At 38.5% G+C, this 26826-nt stretch overlaps 2 protein-coding genes across 8 annotated transcripts in view; one reads left to right on the plus strand and one right to left on the minus strand.

Moving 5' to 3' along the window:
- Nucleotides 1-3173: 3173 nt before the first annotated feature.
- On the plus strand, nucleotides 3174-16162 carry LOC123508215 (probable cytochrome P450 CYP44). 2 transcript variants are annotated; one of them, XM_045261755.1, is made up of 12 exons: nucleotides 3174-3440; nucleotides 4231-4338; nucleotides 4623-4755; nucleotides 5374-5602; nucleotides 7047-7237; nucleotides 8243-8346; nucleotides 8736-8830; nucleotides 11764-11938; nucleotides 12321-12490; nucleotides 13259-13337; nucleotides 13958-14120; nucleotides 14343-16162. In XM_045261755.1, the coding sequence occupies exons 2-12, from the start codon at nucleotides 4258-4260 to the stop codon at nucleotides 14498-14500; spliced, it is 1578 nt and encodes a 525-aa protein (XP_045117690.1). In that variant the 5' UTR covers nucleotides 3174-3440; nucleotides 4231-4257; the 3' UTR covers nucleotides 14501-16162. The 2 variants fall into 2 exon arrangements, with proteins under 2 accessions (XP_045117690.1, XP_045117691.1); XM_045261756.1 differs by having other exon boundaries at nucleotides 4632-4755; nucleotides 13958-14118; nucleotides 14341-16162.
- Nucleotides 16163-24087: 7925 nt separating this feature from the next.
- LOC123508316 overlaps nucleotides 24088-26826 on the minus strand; it is a 275636-nt gene continuing 272897 nt past the window's right edge. For all 6 annotated transcript variants that reach the window (XM_045261925.1, XM_045261926.1, XM_045261924.1 and 3 more), the window contains 3 exons: nucleotides 26548-26819; nucleotides 25993-26204; nucleotides 24088-24845 (listed from right to left, as the gene is read on the minus strand). In XM_045261925.1, coding sequence (XP_045117860.1) covers nucleotides 24560-24845; nucleotides 25993-26204; nucleotides 26548-26819 — 770 coding nt within the window. In that variant the 3' untranslated portion in view covers nucleotides 24088-24559. The remainder of the gene's footprint in view (nucleotides 24846-25992; nucleotides 26205-26547; nucleotides 26820-26826) is intronic.

Raw genomic sequence — 26826 nt, forward strand, 5'->3', positions numbered from 1 at the left:
AGCCACTTTCCCCCCCAACACCTTCCAGCTGGGAGCTGAGTGTCAGTGGTTCCAGCTGGTGGGCTCCCTCATAACGAAATATAAGGCAACACACACACACACACACACACACACACACACACACAGTCTCAGTCCTATCCGAAGATCGCTCTATGAGCTCTGAGCTTGCTCCGTAATGGGGAAGGCTGGCTAGGTGACTACCGGGCAACCACAGTGAATTACACACACACACGCTAAGTACCATGAAAGAAAATGACACACACACACACACACAGCCACTTTCCCCTCCAACACCCTCCAGCTGGGAGCTGGGTGTCAGTGGTTCCAGCTGGTGGGCTCCTCATAACGAAATATAAGGCACACACACACACACACACACACACACACACACACACACACACACACACACACGAAGACACACACACACACACACACACACACACACACACACACCACCCACCCACACCCTCGGGCCTGGAGCCAGGTATCGGCCTGGGTCCAGCCGGGGGTGGGGGGCCCTCCTTGATGACGTCACATATATTCGTTACGCAAATCATTTTGAAAATGAGGATTCCCAAAAAGGCAGCTGGACACGAATGTTATAAAAATTCTGACTCGTTATCAATCGAAACTAACTTCTAAAATACAAAAACATTGCCGAGAAAAGGAATAATAAAAATAGCTCAAAAATATACTAAATAAAGTATTAGAACTTCGACTTGCTTAAACACAATTTCAAAGCCCACCAATTTCATTCAACTGAATCGATAACGTTTTTCAAAAATTATGACTATCATTTCGATATATCAAAACCTGGCAACTCGCCCTATTAGAAAAATAATATTTAAAAATGACGTTGTTTACAATATTAACAGGACTACATATCATTCTTAAAGTCCACATCTTTAACTTCTCAGGAGCCTTGCACACTTTTCTCATGATAAACCATCTTTTGAAAACACAAACACTTCGCTACAACCTCAAATAAAAAATCACAGATAGCGGAGGTAAAAATTTTAGCGTATTTTGGCCCTCCCATTCAAGTCATAAACACCCTCTACATCACCGTACTTCACTCAACTCAAGCATGGAAGACACGTAAAACACTGCGAACTATCATTAGAAACCCTTAAAAGGCACTTGTGACTCGAAATAAATGAACTGAGACAAATATAAATAATAGTGGAAGTCGAGCATCTGGGACCGGCATTTTGGGCGGGAGCTGGTGATGACGTCACAGCCTGGGGCTCGTGACGTCATGGGTAGGCCCGCTTCTTCTCACTGAGCCTCCATAGCACACAAATCAGGTAATTGCGGATATATCTCAACAATTGACATGAAAGATTAGGCATATGGGTCCACTTTATGACCTACCTGGCCTGTAATGAGTGAGAGATAAGGCAGATGATGGCTGAGAGAGAGGCGGCGGGTCAGGGGATCGGTTTGTTTACGTTTTCAAGATTTGAATTATTTGGTTTTTATAAGTATGTGCAGGTGTTAGTTCACTGATATGTTGTCCTGGAGGTTACCAACGTTAGGTTATGACATGGCACCACCGTGAAATGAAGAGGTTCACCAATATATTACTTACGTTAGCCAAAGACTGCTCGGCGGCGGCTGTCCGTGTCACTAGCAGGCACCCACACTCCACTGTCCACTTTGCGTCCTCAACCATGTTTAAATAGTTAACCTCTGATCACTGAGAGGCTACACACACAATATTCTCTTCGCTACTATAGATATCACTATTATCGGTATCTTCATCTCCACCACTCACTGTCCCTCACGGCCAGCGCCTTGCCCTGGTGGGCAAGTTCCGGTACCAGTACTGGTGATACTGGTATCAGCCTTAACGGTACTGTATCGGTAAAATTTTCCGTACCAGTAAATAGCCGAAAGGGTACTGAGCACGTATACAGCGTGGAGGTGGCTCAAGGCCAGCGGTGATGGGTAAGAGTGAGTCATTCTCACTCTCGGTACCGCTCCACACTGGTACCGACTGGCTGCCCTGGCGCGTCGGCGCGGTCTCGGTAGCTCGGCGAGACGCGTCTGTACTGGTACGACTGAATGTGCCGGCATCATTTCCAGTACCGCTTGACGCTTGTACCGTCTAGCGTCTGTGCCGGGACTCTGCTGCTTCCTACCGAATGAATAAGCAGCAGAGTCCCGGCACAGAGGCTAGACGGTACAAGCGGTACCGGAAATGATGCCGGCACATTCAGTCGTACCAGTACAGAAGCGTCTCGCCGAGCTACCGCGGCTCGGCCGGCGGAATGAGGCAGCGGAGCTCTGATGTATTATTGACCTGTATTTTGTTTTATCTTTTGAGGTGCGGCCTAGATTTTTTGGGCGCGCTTTAATAGTTTTGGGTACAGTACCGGAGATGCGGAGGTGCGGTAACGGACAGAGGGAAAAGATTTGGCGCGGAAGTACGGGTACAAACTATCCGCGTTTCGGGGTTCGGAGGAGCGGTACCGGACTACCAGATATTCAGTAACGCGCCCACCTCTGCTTAATTACCAGTCTCCTTGTAGGTTAACAGTCAGCTGAAAGCGAGGATTCTAGAGATTATTGTATATTCCTTGGCTGAAAGAAAGGTACAAATGTCTTGATAAGTTGAAACCTCCCTCACCACTCTATCATCCAGCAAAAACAACAAAGTAAATAAACAAAACTAAAAAGGCGAAAGGATGGCTAGTAAGAATGCAGAGAAAATACTACTACCGGCACTTTACTGATTGATTGATACATTTATTGTTGAATTAATAGATAATTACAACAGAGGAGGATGGCACTTTACTTTCAGAGGATTACCTACCTAAGTAGAAAACCTGAAAATAATAGGTATCTCTCAGATATTAAATCAATAATTGCCCTAAAACTCTGATGGAGATGGAATGTGAGCTGATATCAGTGACATGACAATCTTCTATAAATACATTACAATTTTATGACATAATATTTACCGTCTCCCATGGCAACGACCACAGAACGGCAAACATTGTGCTGGCCCTGACTTCGTCTTTATTTAAACACCATCCCTGCCTAACTATAAACACTGTGTATATGACTACTTGTAATAATAAGACAAACATGAAGTGCAATTGTCTTTTAGTTAATAATTTTCCAGTAAGTGTGTATTCAAGTTTGAGAAGTAGGCAAATAATCCTGAGGCGACGCAGTGAGAGAGGCGATACACTTTACTCTGTGCATAAATAGCCTGCTGGTCACTTGACACTTATCGCGGTGAGATATGGCAAGTGGCACCTCACAGCAAAGTGGCTGGTGATCTCAAAGTAACGGCCAGGGCTGGTGGGCATTGCAGGGCTTGGTGTGGCTCAAACTTATGCACTGACAAGGAATAAATTCGCCACACAAATCTCTGAATACCTTCTTAAATTTGTTGCCCTGCGTCATACATCTTAGTTCCCAATTGTGAGGTAAGAGACTAAAGGCTCGTATTCTTAAACACTTGTGCGCTTCACCTCCACTATTTAAAGAGAGTAAGGTAGTTACAATACAGGGAATACTTGAAAAGTTAAAACCTATTCTTTTTATACTTTCTTTACATGGTGATATAGTATGTTTTTGTATTGATATTAGCGCAAGATGGAAAAATATTGCTCTTACTACTGTAGAGGAATCCTGGGAGAAACACGGCCATAAGTTAAAGACTGAATAAAACACACACACACACACACACTGGGGACAAACAGGATATTCCAGGAGAGCAATGTCCCAGGCAAGCTTGAGGGCATATGGGGAATTGGTAGTTTAGAGTGAGGGAGCACAATTCAGTGAAATATGGGTATTGAAAAGTTTCTGGGAGTTTCACCTAACATTAAAGATTATAACCTATCCTAGCCTGGAGGATCCCCACCACCCCACTGCTAGGACATTAATGTAGCTAAACAAGAACTTAATTTAACCTAACAAAATGCCTAAAAAACTATACTCTTAACAGAATGCCTAAAAAAACTTTATTGTTATGCCTGGTGGCTTGTTAATAAACATGTGGCAGCTCCTCTTGTTGAAGGCACACATGCACAGCTGCCTTTGTCTGAAGGTTAGGTGTCTCATGGTAAGTTCTATGACATGTTATGAACCTGCTGATGATTTTGGAAGAAGTTGTACACAAAAATAATAAGAAAAGATAAGTACTAAATCAATTAATTATTTTTATTGGATGAAGTTACTAAAAAGAACTAACAATTTTCTTTTACTGTCCAGCTCGGTGGACAAGACTTGTCTTGAGGAATGAGGATGCTGAAGCTGCATGCACAAACGTTGCTCAAACGACACGATACATTCCTCATAGCTGGGAAACGAGGGAGAGAGGTATGTTGAAAGCTAATAATGTGGTGGGATTTCATTATTACACACTTTAATTGGTGACTTTGCCCTCCTTGACGTCCCTTCCTTTAAGACATTAACCTAACCTAACTTGGGGCTTTGCCATGCATGACCTCCAAACAAAGCCTCTCCCCACACGTGTTGTATAGTGAGTAGTCATCACCATGTGTTCATAATTCAGCTACTCCATGAGGAGCTGCTATTGGTAAAATTGTCCATAAAATGAGTTTGGTTCTCAAAAATGTTAAGATGTTGTGTGTACTTGTGAGGTGGTGCAGGTGGTGAGGCATTTGAGTAATGTGAGCGCTGACGTTCTTGTGGAGGAGTCGGCCAAGCCCTTCACAGCCATACCAGGCCCTCCACGGCTGCCTGTCCTGGGAACCTTGTTGCCTTACAAAGTTGGTATGTGTAATTTCTTGAAATTGGAAGATAATTTGTAACTTATTATCTTGACAATGTAAAAGTAAATATCACTCTAGACTCTAGAGCATTCTAGAGCAAATGCCTTTACTTTGTCTATCTTCCCTCCATTCAAATAGTAGGGCTTTGATTTAGCTAGACTTAGAAAAACTTCTTATATATATATATATATATATATATATATATATATATATATATATATATATATATATATATATATATATATATATATATATATATATATATATATATATATATATATATATATATATATATATATATATATATATATATATATATATATATATATATATATAGAAGAAATTTTCTAAGTCTATAAATAAATATATAAGAATATATATATATATATATATATATATATATATATATATATATATATATATATATATATATATATATATATATATATATATATATATATATATATATATATATATATATATATATATATATATATATATATATATATATATATATATATATATATATATATATATATATATATATATATATATATATATATATATATTTTTTTACATGTGCTTTTACTAAAGAATTTTTTTTTTTTCTAAATGACAGGATTGAAGAAACTGTCTGAGTACCACCATGAGGTGTGCAGGCTGCACCAGCAGTATGGGCCTGTTGTGAGGGAGGTGTTTGGTTCACAGACACTTGTCCACGTATTTGACCCGGCTGACATTAAGACTGTGTATGACAATGATGGCAAGATGCCCCATGTTCCACCATTACAGGAAACTTCTCAGTTTTATCGGAAAAAGAAAAGCATCTCTCCTGGTTTAGGAAATATGTAAGTTAACAGTATATCAGTATTTTTTGTTCTTTCATCTTGAAATTCTAAATTGATTATTCCTTATAACCGTGAAAATCCATACTTTCTGGGATTTCGTATTTTGCAAATTTGTGTATTTTTTATTAATAAAGTAACTCAGAGTACCATACAGTGCTTGTCACAGCATTATGCCAGGTGAGTGCCTCGGCATAATGCTGTGATGAAAAACAAAGGCCTATCATAGAGAGGGGTCTTTTTTTGTCTTGACTTTATGCTGGGTACCAGCAGTTAGCAGAACCTCACTTCCTTCCAACACACACCACAGTACTGCCTCCTTGCCCCTGTGGCTGTTGTGGTGAGAGGAAGTGCTGCACCATTGTTCTCTCATTAGAGCAATCTTTTGTCTGTGTTTCCCTCTATTTCTGGGCTGTACTTTGGTGAGTATGGGTAAAAGGAAGCTGTTAATACCTGTTACTATAGCTCAGATCATAAGGCGAATGTTTGTGTGAATGAACGATTTGTGAGAAACTGGTTGAAGGGTTTCAAGGACGACGATGGTGTCAAGTTACCATCTGCTAAACCTTGGCCTGGTCGCTCAAAGAAGACATCTGTACGTACTTTAACTGCGTTCAAAAGGCATCTAGAGAGTACACTTCTTTCTATGATAGGCCATTGTTTTCTGTCATGGCATGCCATGACAAGCACTGTATATGTATAAAATTTTGTCTTTTGTTTACTGTGTTGTGATGGCTACTGTCAAGAGTTTTGTCAAGTTAAAAAGTATGATTATGAGTGTGTTTTGCATGACAACAACCAACTGCATTACAACTAGCCCAGATAACAGGGAATGATGGCATACCACACCTGTGTTCATCTACATCTGCCATTAATAGAGTACTTTGGAGCTATGCATTGCCCACAACAGGTCTCTGAGATGCTGAAACTGGGGATTAAAGTCAAGTGTAAACTTTATGGAGACAAGCTACACATTGTCCAAGAGTCCTAGACAAGACTGCTGTACCTCACCTTCCTGAATGAACTTATTAACAGATGAACTGAATTTAGTGTAAATCACAACTAATCCTTAAAAATCCAGCCACATTTAAGAGATATATTGATGCTGCACCTGTGAATCCTCATCACTACTTGAAGAAGAGTAATTAACGGTGATGAGCTGGTCTCCAGCCCAGTATCTCACTAAAGTAGAATTTTGAAGATAGAGATTAGGAAAGGATGAATATGGCATGCTAGAGAACACCAAGCTTCACTTCTGAAAGAACTGAGCTGCCACCATTGCTAATAGTATGTCAAATAAAGATATCAATGGGAATTCAAGTGATTTTTACAAGACTTCTTAATACTTTCTTATTTTAAAACTACGTATCTAAAAACACAGTTCATTATGATCTTGCTATTATTATTTGATTTTTTATTGTATTTAATTCTATGTGGCTTGTCACAGAAATGGTGAGGAGTGGTACCGGCTGCGCCACGCGGTGCAGCAGATGATGCTGCGGCCACGAGAGACAAGTTATTACTACCCCATCCAGGATGAGGTGGCCTGCAGGGCAGTGGATAAGTTGGAAGCTGAATTAGATGACCAAGGCTTTGTTCGTAATCTCGACTTTCTTATTCCAAAATGGATTATGGAATGTAAGGAAATTATTAATGAAGTTTTATCTTATTTAACATATCTGTTGCATATCTATTTTATTTTATCCATTCAGCCTTGTAACTATGTACACATATCCCTTGCCTCCCTGGTGTGCTGATCCACTCTGCCTCGTAATATATGTGCTCTTTGTGTCATTCAGTATTTCTGTGGACCTGATCCACCTCTATCAAAGATGAACTCTTAAGCAACTCTTCTTCACTGTTATTATAAATTTGATAGAAATTATAGATGTCATTTGAATTACAAAAATTACTTTTTGTTTATTTATGAATTATTTATTGATTAAAGTTTGTACTGAAATTGGTATATTTAATCAGAGGGAGAAAGTACATATATATAGTCATATCTCGGGTTACAAATTTAATTAGTTCCGTAATGTAGCTCGTATCCTGAAAGACTCGTATCTTGAAACTAATTTCCCATTCAAAGTAACAAAAATCCTATGAATCTGTTCTATACCTAAAAATATCAATATAAAAGTCATTTAACATTGTACTTTATGCAAAATTAGAGAGAGAGAGAGAGAGAGAGAGAGAGAGAGAGAGAGAGAGAGAGAGAGAGAGAGAGGACTGGATGGAGGGGAGATAAGTGTGTGCGTGTATGTTTATGTGTGTATACATAAAGATGCAGTGTCAGGAACCACATGAGTTAACAACAGCATTGCTTGTAACCTGAGTGAATGCTCATATACCAAAGCAAATTTCCTGAGAATTTTGCACTCTTAATCCAACTTGTTTGCAAGGCAAGACACATTTATCCCTAGGCATCACTGTATATATATATATATATATATATATATATATATATATATATATATATATATATATATATATATATATATATATATATATATATATATATATATATATATATATATATATATATATATATATATATATATATATATATATATATATTTATTTATTTATTAAAGCTAATGTGCAGCTATATTTGATGTTTATCTTGTTATTTTTTTTTACCAGCTGCAGGAATGTGTTGTTTTGAAAAGTCCATTGGATGCCTGAATGGAGGTGCAGGTGAAGATTGGTCTCAGAGATTAGTGGAAACAAACCTCAAGATTTTCCAGGTACATGTCCAGTCTGTTTTTTTTTTTTTTATCACTTGTAATATGATCAAGTTAGTTGTAAAGGAAAAATGATAGACACAACTGAAGAGGGATGAATTTGAGTCCCAGATGTAGTGAGGCAAATGGGGGAGCCTATTGATGTGTAATCCATGTGTACCTAGCAGAGAGTAGCTCCAGGATATAAACAGGGGTTGTGACCTTGTGTCTCAGTGTGTAGGGTCTGAATGGTCTCAGTCCTGCTCAGAGATCAGCTGCTATGAGCTTAGAGCTCTTTCCATGGTAACCAGCAGACAACCTTGGGTCAGTAACACATGTGCAATCTTGTACCATTCACATCATACCTCATGTTAATGAAATGGTGTTACTTTACTTTGTGTTTATGCTTCCAGCTATCGGCAGAGATGAAGTTTTCACTGCGCTTGTATCGCTTCTTTAAATCTCCAAAGTACAGGAGCTTGCTCAGCCTTGAAGATTATTTCTATGGGTAAGAATAATGCACACACACACACACACACACACACACACACACACACACACACACACACACACACACACACACACACACACACACAAATGCTCAATAGAAAATGGAACAGTGCCAGTGGAGTGGAAAAGAGCTGAGGTGGTTCCCATATATAAGAGTGGAAGGAAGGAAGAACCTTTAAATTACAGACCGATATCACTAACTAGTGTAATATGCAAGATGTGTGAAAAAGTAATAAAGAAGCAATGGATCAAGTTTCTTGAAGACAACAAAATATTATCAAATAGCCAATTTGGTTTTAGAAAAGGTCGGTCATGTGTGACAAATTTATTGAGTTTCTACTCTAGAATAGTTGATAAAGTACAAGAGAGAGAGGGATGGGTTGACTGTATTTATTTAGATCTAAAAAAGGCTTTTGATAAAGTGCCACATGAAAGATTACTATGGAAGTTAGAGGAGAAGGGTGGCTTAAAAGGAAGCACATTGAGATGGATGAAGAATTACTTAAGGGGGAGAGAAATAAGGACGATAGTTAAAGATATGAAGTCCAAGTGGAGAACAGTAGACAGCGGAGTGCCACAGGGGTCAGTATTGGCACCAATACTTTTCTCGTATATATAAATGACATGCCAGAGGAGTGAACAGCTACATAAATCTGTTTGCGGACGATGCGAAACTGTGCAGAGTCATTAAACAAAAGAGGATTGTGAAATACTACAGGAAGACTTAAACAAGATCTGGAAATGGAGCAAAAATGGGAGATGGAATTCAATGTGGACAAAAGCCATGTCATGGAAATGGGAAAAAGTGAAAGACGACCAGTGGGAATCTATAAGATGGGAGATGGAGTAGAACTAGAAAAAGTAAAAAGGAAAAGGACTTGGGAGTGACAATGGAAGAAAATAATCAACCGGTTAAGCCATATTGATAGAATTTTCAGAGAGACGTATAATTTGCTAAGGAATATTGGAGTAGCATTTCACTATATGGACAAGGAAATGATGAAGAAATTGATAAGTACTAAAATAAGACCTAGATTGGAATATGCAGGAGTTGTGTGGACTCCCCATAAAAGAAACACATAAGAAAATTAGAGAGACTACAAAAATGGCTACAAGAATGGTTCCAGAATTTAAAGGGATGGCATATGAGGAGAGACTAAAGGCAATGGATCTACCAACCTTGGAGCAGAGAAGAGAGAGAGGATCTGATACAAGTTTATAAATTGATTAACGGAATGGATGAAGTGGATAATGAGAAACTGATCCTGAGAGAAGAATATGACTTTAGAAGCACAAGATCGCATAGTAAGAAACTAAGGAAGGGACGATGTCTGAGAGATGTTAAAAAATTTAGTTTCCCGCAAAGATGTGTTGAGACTTGGAACAGTTTGAGTGAGGAAGTGGTATCAGCAAAGAGTGTACATAGTTTTAAAGAAAAATTGGATAAGTGTAGATATGGAGACGGGACCACACGAGCATAAAGCCCAGGCCCTGTAAAACTACAACTAGGTAAATAGGTAAATACACACACACACACACACACAGTGTAGATATGGAGACAGGACCACACGAGCATAAAGCCCAGGCCCTGTAAAACTACAACTAGGTAAATACACACACACACACACACACACACACACTAGAAACTAGAAAGACTGTAGCTGTTGGGAACAAGGATGATACCAGGTTATAAGGAGTTGCTGTATGAGGAGAGATTAAAAAGACTAGATTTACCCATATTAGAAGAAAGAAGAGAGAGGGGAGATATGATAACAATGTATAAAATAGTAAATGGAATGGATATCCTAGATAGAAAAGATAGAAAAGACTTGATAAGGATGTCTTCCAACAATCAACTGAGAGGACACCCAAGGAAAAACACATAAGGATAGTTGTATGGGAGATGTCAAGAAGTATAGCTTCCCATATTGTGGCATTGACAAATGGAACAAATTGAAGAGAGGTGGTGTTTGCGGCGAGTGTCAGTCAGATGAAGGACAAACTTTATAAATGTGGACAAAGAGACAGGACATAAAGAGCCTAGCTCGGGCCCTGTAAATCACACATAGGTAAATACACACGCATTAATAGAGCGTTATCCTCTTGTCGTTACTGTTAGTTCTATTTCTCGAGATGTCTTCCAGTCTTCCCAGACCATCTTCAGGAGAGACAATGGTAAAACTGGAGAGCACAGAGCTATTTAAGGTAGCAGAGGCAATCTAGTTGTAGGCTTGTGACTGATTGACTATTCAGAAAACAGCGAGCTTGCTCTTGTTCTGCAGTACTAGCTGACAAATAGTAGTCCTTCTTGCCTCTGTTGGAAAGATGCTGCCATGTAGTTCGATGTTCTTAGAAGGCATATTTTTGATGAATTAAGTACGACTTCAGCCATCCGTAGACGTTTATGATCTTACTCTCTGTGTAGGATGGTGGTGTAGTCTTCTTATTGTTTTTTTGTGTACCATGCACTGTGCTTTTCCGTGCTGTGTTGTTCAATTGCTCCACCTTGAATGGAAACAGACCTAACAGTGGTGACAACAGCACAACGCTCTCTACTATGACAGACTACAAACTCAAAAATGCTAACACGGCTGCAGACTTCAATAAGCCTTGCGCACTCTTTCATAAATTGTTGTTTTAACTATTCTGATGAATGTTCTTACAAAGAAAGAGAAAAAGAGAATCCTTCTACATTAATTATCTCTCTCTCTCTCTCTCTCTCTCTCTCTCTCTCTCTCTCTCTCTCTCTCTCTCTCTCTCTCTCTCTCTCTCTCTCTCTCTCTCTCTCTCTCTCTCTCTCTCTCTCTCTGTATATTAGATAAGGTGTGTGTGTGTGTGTGTGTGTGTGTGTGTGTGTGTGTGTGTGTGTGTGTGTGTGTGTGTGTGTGTGTGTGTGCTTGCATATGTAATATTTGATTGCATATTTTCCAGATCAACCTTCAAGTTCATCAATGATGTAGTAGAGGAACTCAAAGCACTAGTAGCTCAGAATAAGTTACAAGAAGGACAGTATAACTTCCTTACTTATCTCCTGTCTCGTAAGGAACTGTCTCACAAAGATGTTCTGGCCATCACTTTCTCACTCTTCACTGACGGCCTCTCCACAGTAAGAAATAGTGGTTCAGCATTAGCATGTGTACTTCATTATGCACTATATAGTGATGATGCAAAATTAATCACAAGAAATCCACTCATTGGATAACTTTGGATAGATATTTATGTGTGTGTGTGTGTGTGTGTGTGTGTGTGTGTGTGTGTGTGTGTGTGTGTGCTAATATTTTGCATTATTATTTTGACCCTTGTTTTGGGTCTTGCCAATCTAAGTATATTACATATTTGCTTGTTTTTTGCAGTTGGAATGTTGGGAATTTATTTAATATTTTGGTCTTTAGTGTTACTAATCTTCTAACTTTTCAATGATTTGAAGATGTTTTCTTTATTGTTATAGTATTTAATTATTGCCCTGGCCTGTATTTTTTTTGCTTTAGACTGCACCAACATTTCTTGGCAACTTGCACTGTTTGGCACTTAATCAAGATGTGCAGGAGACACTGTACCAAGAGATTAATAAGACTCACATAGATCCAGATGCTCCTATAACTCTTGGTGTCATCAACAAGATGCGCTATCTGAAGGCTGTTGTTAAAGAAGTGTTCAGGTCAGTATGTCAGTCTTGTGTACCTTTTTGCACACACACACACACACACACACACACACACACACACACACACACACACACACACACACGTGCCCGGTAGCTCAGTGGTTAAAGCGCTGGCTTCACAAGCCAGAGGACCGGGGTTCGATTCCCCGGCCGGGTGGAGATATTTGGGTGTGTCTCCTTTCACGTGTAGCCCCTGTTCACCTAGCAGTGAGTAGGTACGGGATGTAAATCGAGAAGTTGTGACCTTGTTGTCCCGGTGTGTGGTATGTGTCTGGTCTCAGGCCTATCCGAAGATCGGAAATAATGAGCTCTGAGCTCGTTCCGTAGGGTAACGTCTGGCTGTCTCGTCAGAGACTGCAGCAGATCAAACAAACAGTGAAACACACACACACACACACACACACTCTCTCTCTCTCTCTTTCCCATGACAACACTCATAAGCATTCCTTAATGATGAGATTGAAATTACCTCCAGCTTGTAGGAGGAAGGCTTGACTCTCATGACCACCTTGGTGAAGGCTCACACTGCACACTCAGCTGGGTGTTTCTGGTTCAGGTCCTGGTAGCAGAGTTACTTTTACCCATTTGCACAGTAACAGGTTCTTTGAAGAAATGAGAATAACAGGGAGAGGATTCCCACTTCCTTTGTTTTTTTATGATATGGAGCAATTATTTTATTTTGAAATTTGTGTTGAAATGTTAAAATCCTTATAAAATTTTTGAAAAAAAATGTAGAAATATAATGTATATGATTTCCATCAGGTTCTATCCTGTTGGGGAGGCAGTGCAACGCTTTTCACAGAGAGACATGGTTCTTGGAGGCTATCATATCCCAGCTTGGGTAAGTTGGAGCCTTCTTTCCTTTGTACTGCCTGTTACTATATGGCTTCCTCTGTTGCAGTTGACTTCTGTTACTTCAATTTCTCTCATTCTATGAACATACTAGACTCTATTTATATTAAGTTGAGCTTGTTTTGAGAGAACTTCGGGGATCGCCACTGAGAGACATACATAGGCACATTACGTATAACTTGTACAATCACACCACATGGATATTACTTAATGGGAATGTTATAGGATCAGTGAAAAGGAATTCAGTCACACTGACAAGATGAAGAGCAAGAGTTTGTAAAGAAAGTATGATATACATGAATGAAGTAGAAGGCACTGATAGGAGAGGGAGGCCACTTGCTTGACAGAAGGGTGGGATAACTGAGCATATGTACAAAAGGGGCTGTAGTAGAGGCCAAGTACCTGAACAAGCAAAAAGGAAATGTCAACATAGGGAGAGATACAAACTATTTTGTTGCCAAGGGATGGATACACTCACAGGAAGTAAGACAACTGATAGGTAAATAAACAGCACAATCCCAATGCTCACTTTTTGTTTTGGGTAATTTGCCTTGTGTATACGTCTTGTCAAAGTATTATCTCTCTGTAGATGGAATTTCATAATTACAGACATACCTAGAATTGAATCCCTATGTGTGGTTGCAAAGTAAGGAGCACTTCGTGGAGCCAGAAAAGTTTATGCCCGAGCGTTGGCTCCGGGACACAGCCGGTACCTCCACCATCAACCCTTATGTTCTCAACCCCTTCAGCATGGGCATCCGCATGTGTGCAGTGTGTGTGTGTGTGTGTGTGTGTGTGTGTGTGTGTGTTGTTTTCATAAATTGATAAAGTAACCCTAAGTTGTAAATTTGAACCTCCCAATTTTTTCTTTCTTTCAATTTATATGACAGAAAAACTAACTGGAATGAATACAAAGTACTAGTGTACCTAGTAGTATTAAGGTCTTAACACTGTCAGTTGTCACGTGCACTTTAACTTTTGTAATATTTCCTAGGTCGACGGTTTGCAGAACAAGATATCTATATTGGTCTGTGTCGCTTGCTCCTCAAGTTTCGTGTGGAAGCCACCAGTAATGATCCTCCTGAACAGGAGTGGGCAGTGCTGCTGAAGCCAAAGACTCCCCTACCTGTGAAGTTTGTCAAAAGAGAATGAAAGGAAGGTAGTGACTAGAGAATATACCAGGGTAACAAAGAAGAATGCAGGTATTTAACTCTGGGAACAATAGGGTGAAAGTGTGTATGCTAGTCCCTTACCATTTCAATTAGTGGTATTTCCATTTACTTCATAAATCACTAATTATAATTTAATTGAAATATCTTTGACTTGCATTATAACAACCTATTTCTTGCACATGCTGGCCATTAAAAGAAATAAAGGTTAATTTTTCTGAAATTTTCAAAATTTATTGGGTGAATTTTGAACTACTAGATGTGTATTTTAGCAGTAATATCTGTAGTTTTACTTTTACTTAAAACTATATATTTTCTATTTTTGTTGTATTAACAGCTTATTTTTAATTTGCTTTTGACTTTAAAGCTTATTAGTATCTGAATATCATAACTAACATCTCATGCTGTGATGAGGTGTGTGACACACAATGAATGTGACACTCCTCTGCCAGCCATGTCCATACTTACTGTGGTGACTTCCACCTTGAGGTGCAGTGAGGCAAGTGGCCTTACTTGCATGTACCTTGGAACTGTTGAAAACCCATTGGTGGGGAAGTGGTGGTTCACTTTAATAATAAGTGCTGATTGGTTGGCGCCTTTCTCAGGTGTTTACTTTTCTTGAAGGTAAAATAGAAGGGTAGGAGATTAGGATAGTGGCAGTTTGTTTCATCATAAGAAATGCAGGTAACAGAAGAAACCTTCAGAACCATTTATAGTAGAACCAGCTCACAGAACCACTTACAATAACACAATGCAATGGAAAGATTGAAAGTAGCGTTGCTTCTAATGTTCTGTACAGTAGATAAACTTTTGAAGAATATGTTCTGAAGAATGAAGAAGGATGATGACAGAGAGGAACACAGATGGATAAATGAAGAGATAAAAAGGAAATACAAGAGAGAGAGAGAGAGAGAGAGAGAGAGAGAGAGAGAGAGAGAGAGAGAGAGAGAGAGAGAGAGAGAGAGAGAGTATGGAGAAAATTGTATTTAGAATAATAGTTAAAGGTACATATATTAATAAGAAAGGAAATATATAAACATGGAGAAGATAAGAAGGGAGATGAAAGAAAATCAGTATGGGAGAGGCAGGAGTAGATAAAAATGTCAAAAGAAGAATTTGTCAAAAAATTAAATAAAATAAGCTTATATGGATAGGATGGCAAAGTTGGAGGAACATTAATTAAAAGAGGAATAAGCTCTTATAACTATTAGTACAATTACTTCAGTGTACTTAACTGTAGCAATGTGACAGTAAATACATTTAGGTTGTATTGCACAGATTTGAAAGAGGAACGCTGCCAGCACTGCCACACACTTACGGTAATGTTGTGGAGTTGGTAGACACGTTGGTTCTCTGGCGTGGCTGTTGTGTCCGTTGTATCTGTTGTCCATCCACATGTGAATTTCATGCTGCAGCTAAACAAAGTCTTAAAATGTACTTGTACGTAGGACATTTTCCACGTAGAGTAATCTGTATTTTCAACTTCAGTAATATCTGCAGAAACTTGATATGTAGATCTTGATATGGTGCCAAATGCCTGCTGTACATTGCCCCTTGTCAGATTGTGATAAATAAGGAACTCACACTTACTTATATTATATACATATGCTTATAGAAGTCATGAAAATATATATTTTGATAACCACCTGCCTGTTGACCTTCATCCTGCCTTAGTAGTCTTAAAGTTCATCAGCAATTAGCCTAAGGTCATGTGAGGAGCACCATTGCACCATTAAATACTGTGCGTTAGCATCCCCTATCTGGGTGTTTGGAGGTTAATAACAGTCATGAGTAGGTAACGAATTTACTTTGCTAGGAAATAATGGTTATGGAAACACAAACATTCAAGTCATAATCTTTGATAGGGAACTAAAGCCTCACATTGCTTGGTGATACTACACTCCTCTGTTTGATTATAATACACTTTGTCAACTGTGTTGTCACATGTTACTGTATCAGCCAAAACAATTTATTCATGGTTGTCACTATATTCATCTGATAAGTTAGGTTTTGAATAAGCTGTATTTTATATATATATATATATATATATATATATATATATATATATATATATATATATATATATATATATATATATATATATATATATAGTTTGAGTGTATATGTGTGGGAGAGCATGTGTTCCAATGTATTATTAACAGAGGCTGGTGATAGGCTGATCATGACAAGCACCTCTCCACTACAGGTACACAAATGAAATGTAAACAAAGTGAGTTTCACATTTTCTTTTTTTCACTTGAGCCTGATTGATGCAAATGAATAAAACTTTTATAAAAACACTTTTTTGCATAAAACACTTAGGTCGTCTTTATTTACACAAAAGGTGTTAAGCTATGGTGTTCTGGGAGCAGGACCTGGAAAATAATCAAACTTGTAAAGATAACATCTCAAAAGCAAACAAAGGAGGCATTTTGGGCTTACTGCTTACTAAGGTTTGCCCAGGGAGTGGTGAGAAAACTCTTACTCTCTTACTACAGTAAATGCTTTCTAACGCTGATGGGAGGCTATCATGAACATAGAGACAAGGGAATGGAGGCACATCACATGAATAATGTAAGGGTGAGCAAGGGATGAGGCAAGACCCAGGGAATAAGTGTTGGGCCACCAGTGTTAGGCTTGCATGTTGGGAGGGAGGGAAAGGATAAGAGAAGTATCTTACAAAAGTTGCATTCCTAATGACCACAGAATATGATTTCAATAGTCTTCAACAATGGAAATGCACTGCACTGGGAACTCTGCCAAACTGGATGTATCCAACATTTTTTGGTTTACCAGAGCCCTAGTGCTAAAAAGATGCACATTACTGTTGAGGTACCATTCTTTCATCCAGACTACCCCAGCATGACAGAGACCTCAGAACCAATCTCCAAAATTGTGTTAGTTATTCACGTACTACATCTAGCAGTATTATATCCTTCTGAGATTTACAAATATTACAAAATAAGTTCATATTATCTGTACATTAGGAGAATTATGCTACCCCATCTACTACAAAAATTAGAATCTGTTATATATGAATATTATCTCCATTACTGTGGATGACTATATGCCTTCTCAGTTTTCTCTCTATCAAGATCCCTTATACTTGAAGCTCAAAGAATACTTAAGTTCAAAAATTTATTGTAAGGCCCTGTAATTTGTAGTGCCAATGATAATAAGTTTGCAATTAATTTAATTTTAGCTATGTATGTGTGTTTGTGTGTATGTATCTAAAATATATATATATATATATATATATATATATATATATATATATATATATATATATATATATATATATATATATATGAGCAGTGGTATATGCAAGGTTTCATCTGCATTTGTTGCAAGGTTTGACCTTTGTGGAAAGCCTTATGAGGCATTGCATGGCATAGAGGAGACATGATGGAGTCCTTATTGTACCAAAAGCCAGCCATGTATTTAATCCACTGAAGTCAACCAGTTTGAAGAGTGCAGTCTTGAAGGATGTTACTTGGTAAAAGATGAAATTGAAAAGTTGTTCCCTGGCCCAGGGAACAACTTTTCAACTTTACTTTCTACCAAGTACCAAGTTAAGCGGAAGGATTGCACTCTTCAGACTATTTGGCTTCAGTGGATTCCATACATAGATGGCTCTTGGTACAATGAGGATTTCATTATGTCTCCTCTATGCCATGCAATGCCTCATGAGGCTTTCCGCAAAGGCCAAACCTTGCAACAAATGTAAATGAAACCCCACTTATACCTCTGTTCATATATATATATATATATATATATATATATATATATATATATATATATATATATATATATATATATATATATATATATAAACGTTTTGAAGTTTAACCTCCTATGATTTGAGAGTGGCAGGGCAGCTGTAATATTGGTGGGAGGGGAGAGGCTCACGCTGGGGTGTGAGGGAGGGGATGGAAAGTATTCGTTGGCATCTAGCACATCAATGTCATGTGTCCACTGGCCATTCTTATCCTGGTGCCCACAGACAATTAGCCATATGACATGAACTTACTTAAGTATTTATAGCTCAGGATCCCTTGTATGGAAAACCTGTAGCAGCTAAGAGCTGGCAGTAAGTCCTGGCCAGATCCAGAGATTTCTCTGGGAAATTCAATATAAGTCTGCCTGTACTGCATATAAGTAAATTAATGAAGAGTAATTATTGTGTGCCTTACATTTTCTTTGTGAAATTATTGTCTGGAGAAGATGGAACTTGGGATTTTCTAATTATAGCTTACTGTTGGATGGCATTGTGCCTGTCTGTGTTGGTGTTTTAATACTCTATTATTGTTAGGAGTTGGTGGTGAATTCTGTTATGCATATATTAAGTACTTAGAGCTTATATTTTTTTTAGTACAGTGTGAAACTTCCCCATTATAATTTCAGCTCTTTATGATTTTTGCTTTTACATCCTTGAACACTAGACAGCGTACAAGGTGATCTAGGTATTGCAGGAGTTGCAGCTGCTTTAGTGTTGCCTTGAAGACACTGGCAGTTTTTAAGAAAACAGTAATTGGATGAAGTTTGTCATTACTGTGACTGATTGATTAAATGACATTATTGTGTATAATAATAGAATTCATGTTAGTTTTGTTTTCCCAGAGTTCATATATTTTTAGTTGAATATGGTTTTGCCTTTTCATAGTAACCTATGAAAATATACTAAGTAATTATAATGCATGTTTCTGTTGCACTGCACATCGTCTCTGTGAGTTAAGCAGGGTAGAAAGCAATATGGATCACTTTCATCTGTCAGAAGCATGACACCTTGCTATGGGAATGAATACAAAATGTTCTTTTCAGTTGTGCATTATATAAAATGCTATGTACCTAGCAGCAGTAGTCATTGTCTACCACTGACTAGATCTTTAGTTACTTAGCTGTCATCACTGGACAAGTATAAATTATACAAAAGTATTTAATCCTGTATTTAGCAGTAAATGTGTAGAGGTAATGTCCACAGTGCAGCATGTGGTGCCCTACCCTTGAATATCGCAGGAGCTTGGCAAACCTCGGTAAAAGGCAACATTTTTCACTGCTTTGTTTGTTGTATTCATTGCAAGCAGCAAGTCTTACCAGTCATTAACAAAAAGTGTGAGCAATTTGTTTTATATATTGAGTTAGGAAGCAACAAAGGGAATGATCATCAACTATGTATTCCCTAAATGAGCTGGGTCTAATTTGACATTCTTCCCCAAGATTAATTCAAAGGTGGCGGGTATGTGGTACAAATAGGAGCTTGCTACAGGTAAAAATAGAGCAGATGACAGTATTACGTACTGATCAATTAGCAAGCCACACCTTGTATACAGCCTGCAATCTGCTTGTAATATTTATCCTAGTAGTAGCAATTTCAGTTTTTCATCAGAAGCCCTTTTACCACTCGACGATAAAAGATATATCACATCAATATAATACCTATATATAGTGTTAAATATACCCTTACACATTCCCATACCGCCTTCATGAAAACCAAACATCTATGCTATACTGCTTGCAAACTATACATGAGCAACAAAGATCTATGTACATGGTGTGGAATTGAGTTCCTATAAACTTTACAATGAGATTACTAATTGTACTTAGGTTTATATACAGGAGATGCTCTGATGGTGAGTTCTGTATTCAATGTAAATGCTACTGGTTGTAGAAAAAGCATGGGATAAAATGTGTAACAGCTTATGAATATCACTGGTGATTCAGAACTGCTTATTTGTATTTGCTAATGATTTAGCAGTTGTTGGTTGGCTGCCATTAGTCAATGGTTGTTTCACAGCAAGCTAGTATAAATACTGTATATATATATATATATATATATATATATATATATATATATATATATATATATATATATATATATATATATATATATAGATAGATAGATAGATAGCTGTAGACGTTTTCTTTAACCTCACTTTACATCTAAAGCTTCAGACCAGGTAAATAAAAATAAATAAAAGAACAGTTTCAAAGGATAAGGTGAGCTTGTAGTTAATGTGAGAGACTAAATGCATCTTCAATTTAGTGAGACTTGAAATTTCCATTGTATTCTGTCATTAACTCAGCTCACCAGCAGCAATGCCCAAGCTGGCAGTCCCATGCAGATAAAGACTTACAGTAGGGCAAAACAACAAAGGCTCTGATATATTTGTTGCAAAGTAGCTTTTCAAGCCCAGCGAACCAGCGATGGGGAGGGCGGTAAGGGAACATGATATCATGACACACTGAGAGGAAAAGATATACATGGTCAAGAGAAGAAAATGAGCACGAATTCTCAGCAGAAAGTCATGGACTGTGAGACTGAGCAGGGAGGAAAGAAAAAGCATGATGGGCATGCTCTTACTTGCCCATCCACTACCACAGAAAGTTGAGGAGGCAGCACCCCATGGTGTTTCCTGATGTGAGTAGAAACACTAAATCCTAATGATCTATTAAGGGTTTTAAAAAGATGTTTACAAAACTGACATTCTACAATAAGGGAGAGCAGTTCTATGTACAAATCTGGTTAACATAGCAGGGCAGGAGATAGCTTACTGGGAGCTCACTGATCTACTTACTGACTAAATCAATAGTGGTTTGCATGGAATTTTGAAGAAAGGAATAAAGGCTTACTAATTCATCAATAGCATTTTATGGAGTTATTAATTTGCATCAGTGCAAAAAATTTCTCACCTTAAATGCAAGTTAAACACACACACTAATCGACCAGCATACATTTCCCTCTTTTCATTCTGTAATAAATTTTTTGTTGCACTGAAGAGTAAATCTTGCTAATATTAATACTATGCCCTATCCATCTAAGGAGTACAAATCCCTGTATACAGAAGCTGTGTTCCCAACTGTGTCCCCATGGCCAGGGCAGATGACATTCCCCCAAGGAAGGAAGGAGGGAAGGTAAGGACAGAGAGATTACCAACACCAACGCAGCACAGTGTCTTGCAATGAAAGTGAAACACCTGGTGAAGCACACGATGTCCGAGGCAGTAACGGTAACAGTAGGACTGAAGTAGTAACAGTTTCTGAGAGGTAAGCAGGAGTATATGCCAGAAGGTTAAGGCTAGATAAGGAAAAGACTAGTTCTCATTAGTTGAATTAATAGTAGGAAGTGATTCATTTTTACCCTGTAACGTAATTATCAAGGAGGATGAAGAGTCACAGTATCAGATAGGAGAACAATTTGTAAAACTAATGGTGAGTTTTGTGGTGGGCTTTCTAACACATCATATATATATATATATATATATATATATATATATATATATATATATATATATATATATATATATATATATATATATATATAGAGAGAGAGAGAGAGAGAGAGAGAGAGAGAGAGAGAGAGAGAGAGAGAGAGAGAGAGAGAGAGAGAGAGAGAGAGAGAGAGAGAGAGAGAGAGAGAGAGAGAAACAGACATACAGATAGGTATTCAGTAGAAATCTCTGTTGAACATGACTCCTAAGCTCGATAGTTGAGGTGAAATATAAATAAATATGTGCAAACATGTATACACATTCAAAGATACACACACACACTCGGACACAAGCACACACACACATGCACACACATACACACAGGTTTATAAAAGCATGACAGAATTGTTTTCTCTGGCCTCAGCTCTACAGTATTTCTACCACAGCTTCACCTCTTTTGGCTCATACAGACTGGGAATATTGCTGACCCGCAGAAGCTGAACTTGTTGACAGAGCCACACGAGGTTGCCACTGTCACCTAGGCTAGTTGAATCACTCTGAAAAACACATCATATATACCCATGCTATTCCTGAAGGGGACTTTATCAAAAGACTAACTTTAGTTTATATGCCTACCAATACAACTTTTGATAGAAAACATTGTTTACTCTCGAAATACTATTAGTATTTTTTTTAGAAAATGATATTATGTGAAGGGTAACAAGTGCATCTTCTCATCTCCTTCCATATTATCAAGGCTTAATTACTCAACTGAATGATAGGACCCTCAGTCCATTAGGATACGCAAACATTCTGTAATCTCCCAACACAATCCTGTGTCATGAAAGTATTAAGGTTGCATAATGACTATAAACCACAGAACCCTAACAACCTACACACCTTTGATACTCAATATTTTATATCTTTATTTGTTTTTAGAACAAAGAGTACTCAAATTACCCTGTTTAATTCAAAAGGCAAACAGAATGTGACACTGATTTACGGGTGTGTAGGAATAATATTCCCCCTGTAATTCCCTCAAACCCTTTGGCACTCAAGAAATCTCATAAACTGGACAAGGCAACATTATTGAAATAATATGTTCAAGTAGCAATACTTCAATACTCGTAAGGGTAGCATGTTTCTCACCACTGGAAAAGAAACCTTTTCAGTCTGATAAGGAGACAGATACAACTACCTATCTCTATAAATGATAGAGAAATGGGTTAAATGGAAGCCTCATCCTTTTCCTTCTTGGCTCATGTTGCATTAATGCTTTTTGCTGTAAGGCATTATCCAATCTTCATTAGGATCAACTCTTGGAATTTCTTTGATGTATTCTACCACATAATAAGGGTATTGGTGAGGGTAGGTCTCCTCATACTTGGAGTGTGATGGCCGCAGCTGGTACACTGTTGGGCAGGGCGATGGCAGTACTGATTGGGGACACTCACTCTGGTACAGCGTAGTGTACTCCTCCTGATACACTGCTGTGTATTCTTCTTCATATATTACAATGTACTCTGGGTACTTCTCAGCAGATGTCTCAAGAATTTCAACATTGTATTCACTTTTTTCTTGAACAGACTGTAACTCCCTCACCCCTGCACTAACAAGGTACTCGTCTGCAGGCTGTAGTTTGTTGGTGCCTGTGTACTCATCTGCAGGCTGTAGTTTGTTGGTACCTGTGTGTTCAGTGTACTCACCAGCCGACTTCATTTGTCTCACACCAGAAGTCAGGATGTAATCGTCTACGGGTTGCAACACCATTTCCTTGCCGTTTAAAGTGTACTCATCGTCAGGCACTCCTTCCCACATGCCTGTATTCATAATATACTCTTGTATGGATTCAAATTCCCTTGATGTACCTCTGCTCATGATAAAATCGTCTGGACTTCTTCTCAACTCTGAAGGTCGTTCTAGGTAATATTCTCTGACACTCCCTACAGGATAGTCAACATTAGCTTTGTGATATTCAACATGATCTTCCTCATCATACTCCTCATGAGCAGCCCTGTAATATTCATCCCCATGTGGCTCATAGGTATCCTTGCTGTAATATTCGTATGTCCTCTCCTCATGATATTCCTCAGTATGCTCCTCATGATATTCCTCAGTATGCTCCTCATGATATTTCTCTGTATGCTCCTCATGATATTCCTCAGTATGCTCTTCATGATATTCCTGGACTTCTTCCTCCCTATAATCACTGGGACTTGCTCTGTGGTCTTCAACACTTTCTTCTTTGTGTTCCTCAGTAGAATTCTTGTCATACTTGCCATTATTTCCTTCATCATCCATATCAGCGTTTACTCCTTGGTATTTGTCAATATTTTCCCCTTCATTTTCATCATCTTTCTCACCTTGATTTTCACTTACACTCTTTATTTGGCTTTCATCACTATCTCTCTTATGCTCATCACTATTTTTCCTTTGATATCTACTATCATATTTTTCCACAGAATCATTATTATTATTCCCTTCATTTTCTTCACTACTTTTCTTAACATATTCTTGCTCATTTTCCTCATGATAAACACTTAAACTTTCTTTGTTATATTCACTAACACCTTTACTACTGAACGCATCCGCACTCTCTCCGCAATATTCTATGCTCTTCTCTGGAAACATTTCATCACTATCTTCAATAAAGCTTGTGACAGCCTCCTCATGGCTGTCAGGATTAGATTCATCCACTTCATAGATGACGTACAGGACCCCCGGACCTCTTCGCCCCTACGTCGGCTGATCCTGCGGCTCATCCACTACCACCGAGGCCACCACGGGAGTCTCCACCCGCGGCGAATGCAACTCCCTCGGCAAGTGTGGACTTTCTAGCCGTGGGGAGTGCAGTTCTCGCGGCCGGTGGGGACTCTCGTGGCGCGGGGAGTGCAGCTCGCGGGAGACGTGGGGGCGGTGGTCGTGAGGGGCGTGCAGCGAGGCGGAGTGGGTGCGGACGTGTGGATGGTCAAAGGCGTGCTCGTGGTGCTGATACTGAGGGCGGTCGTGGCGGAAGGAGTGGCGGTGGCGTGGCATGTAGCGGTGTTACGAGCGCTGGCAGGCAAGGAGTACTGCTTGCTGAGGGCACCGCGTGATACAGACCGTGAGGGAGACAGACTGCTGCAATGGAAATAGTTTGTTGTGATGAATACCTGTAGAAGAGGAAGGTTTCGTTGACTGACTTGTGGAATGATACACAGGCAATGTTGCCCTCATGACTTTGATTTGAGTTTAAGAGTCTTTCAGTCGTTAAAGTAAAATATATGATTCAACAGTAAATGTCAGCACTTATTTTTTTTGGTTATTAATAAGATAAACATTTATATTCTATATATACTTCTCTAAATCAAACACTTGTCGAAAATACTAATGCTCTTACCTGTTTTGTTAAGGCATATACTATACGTACCCAATACATCAGCTCAGCAGTCTTTCACATAAACCCAACTGAGCTTGGCTTAGTTATATTTATGAAAATCTTTTAAATTCCAAAGCAGCATCTATGTCAAGCAAAGGTAGAGTTACTAATGGAGGGATGTGTGCTTATTATACAGAGCTTTAATTCCTCTCAGTTTCCTTTTGTAGTTCATATTTGAATGTTAAATATGTAAGAATTGTGAGAGAGCATGGTGTGCACTATTAATGAGTATGCATGAGACGCATGCTTACCACTTGCCCTGTTGGGGTAAACTGCTTTAAGATAACAACAAACATATCTCATATCTTTATAGTCTCCTCTTGCTTCATATTTTATAGCCTGCCTGTTCTGTACCTTCTTGACAATAATGATATCCAAGAAGAAATAGTCCTTTACATTTTTAAATAATAAGGTATGTATATAGAATAGGAAAAGGTAAGAAAAAAAGAAAAGTATATATATATATATATATATATATATATATATATATATATATATATATATATATATATATATATATATATATATATATATATATATATATATATATATATATATATATATATATATATATATATATATATATATATATATATATATATATATATATATATATATATATATATATATATATATATATATATATATATATGATACTTATTTCTCAGGTTGTTTAGCTGCATAACTAAAGTGATAACTTAATTTTTTATCAATGTCGGATATGAATATGAAAGTTATAATATGGACAATGCAAACATGCTTCATAAGAATTTTTTTTAATACTGATAAAGTGTGCATACCACCTTGCCTTACCTTGCTTCTGTTGGTAACTGGTTTTGTTCACCTTACCTGGGCTTGGGCTCAGCTGCTTGCTGCTGTTGCTGGTTATCAAGGGAATTTGGCAATGAAGTCTTTCGGTCAACCTTCTCTCGTTGCATGCCAAGAGTATCTTCTCCTCCACTTCCTCTTGGCACTACCAGGTGCATCCTTCTGCTGTGTCGGTCAGCTGCTGGGTACCCCTGACTAACGGGGTACCCATAGTACCCACCCGCATAAGACACCTGCAACCACAAAAGGGACAAATTTTTTTTTCAGGTGGGTATGTTTTGGGGAATTAAATGTGCCATTAATGGAAAGTTCAGGTGACAGCCAGTAGTGTATTTGTCTGGTGGTAGGGAACAGTAGGTGCATACAGAGAAATTGGAGAAACATAAAGAAAGTAACATAAACTCAAAACTACTGTGGTGCTTCTTGCCCAGATGTGAGGAACAGTACAGGAGATAGAAAATAGAACAAAAAAACAACAAAAGACCAAACTACAGTAATACTCGTCACACTGTTGTGCTGCCCGCTAGCCAAACGCACCATTCTGGCTGCCCTGGAGCACAATGCCTTCCTACTCACCTGGTTTCCATACTTGTAACTTGGATTGCATGAACTACTTGAGTCGAGGCTAACATCCGAGGTGGAGAGGCCAAAATTGCCATTCTCTGGTTCGACAGTGAGGCGCTGTGGGGTGCCGTGGTGAGAGGCACGAGGATGGTGACCCATAGACAGGCGGCGGTGGTGAGGCCGTGGAGATATGTGCTCCACAGTCTCACCCACAACACCATGCCCGCCCTCCTCTCCTGAGGTCCTAGGGCGAACTCTCTCGCTCTTGCTGCGCTTTAGGTACACTGGATG

Source organism: Portunus trituberculatus, chromosome 24 (genome assembly GCF_017591435.1).
Source record: "Portunus trituberculatus isolate SZX2019 chromosome 24, ASM1759143v1, whole genome shotgun sequence".
Lineage (NCBI taxonomy): Eukaryota > Metazoa > Arthropoda > Malacostraca > Decapoda > Portunidae > Portunus > Portunus trituberculatus.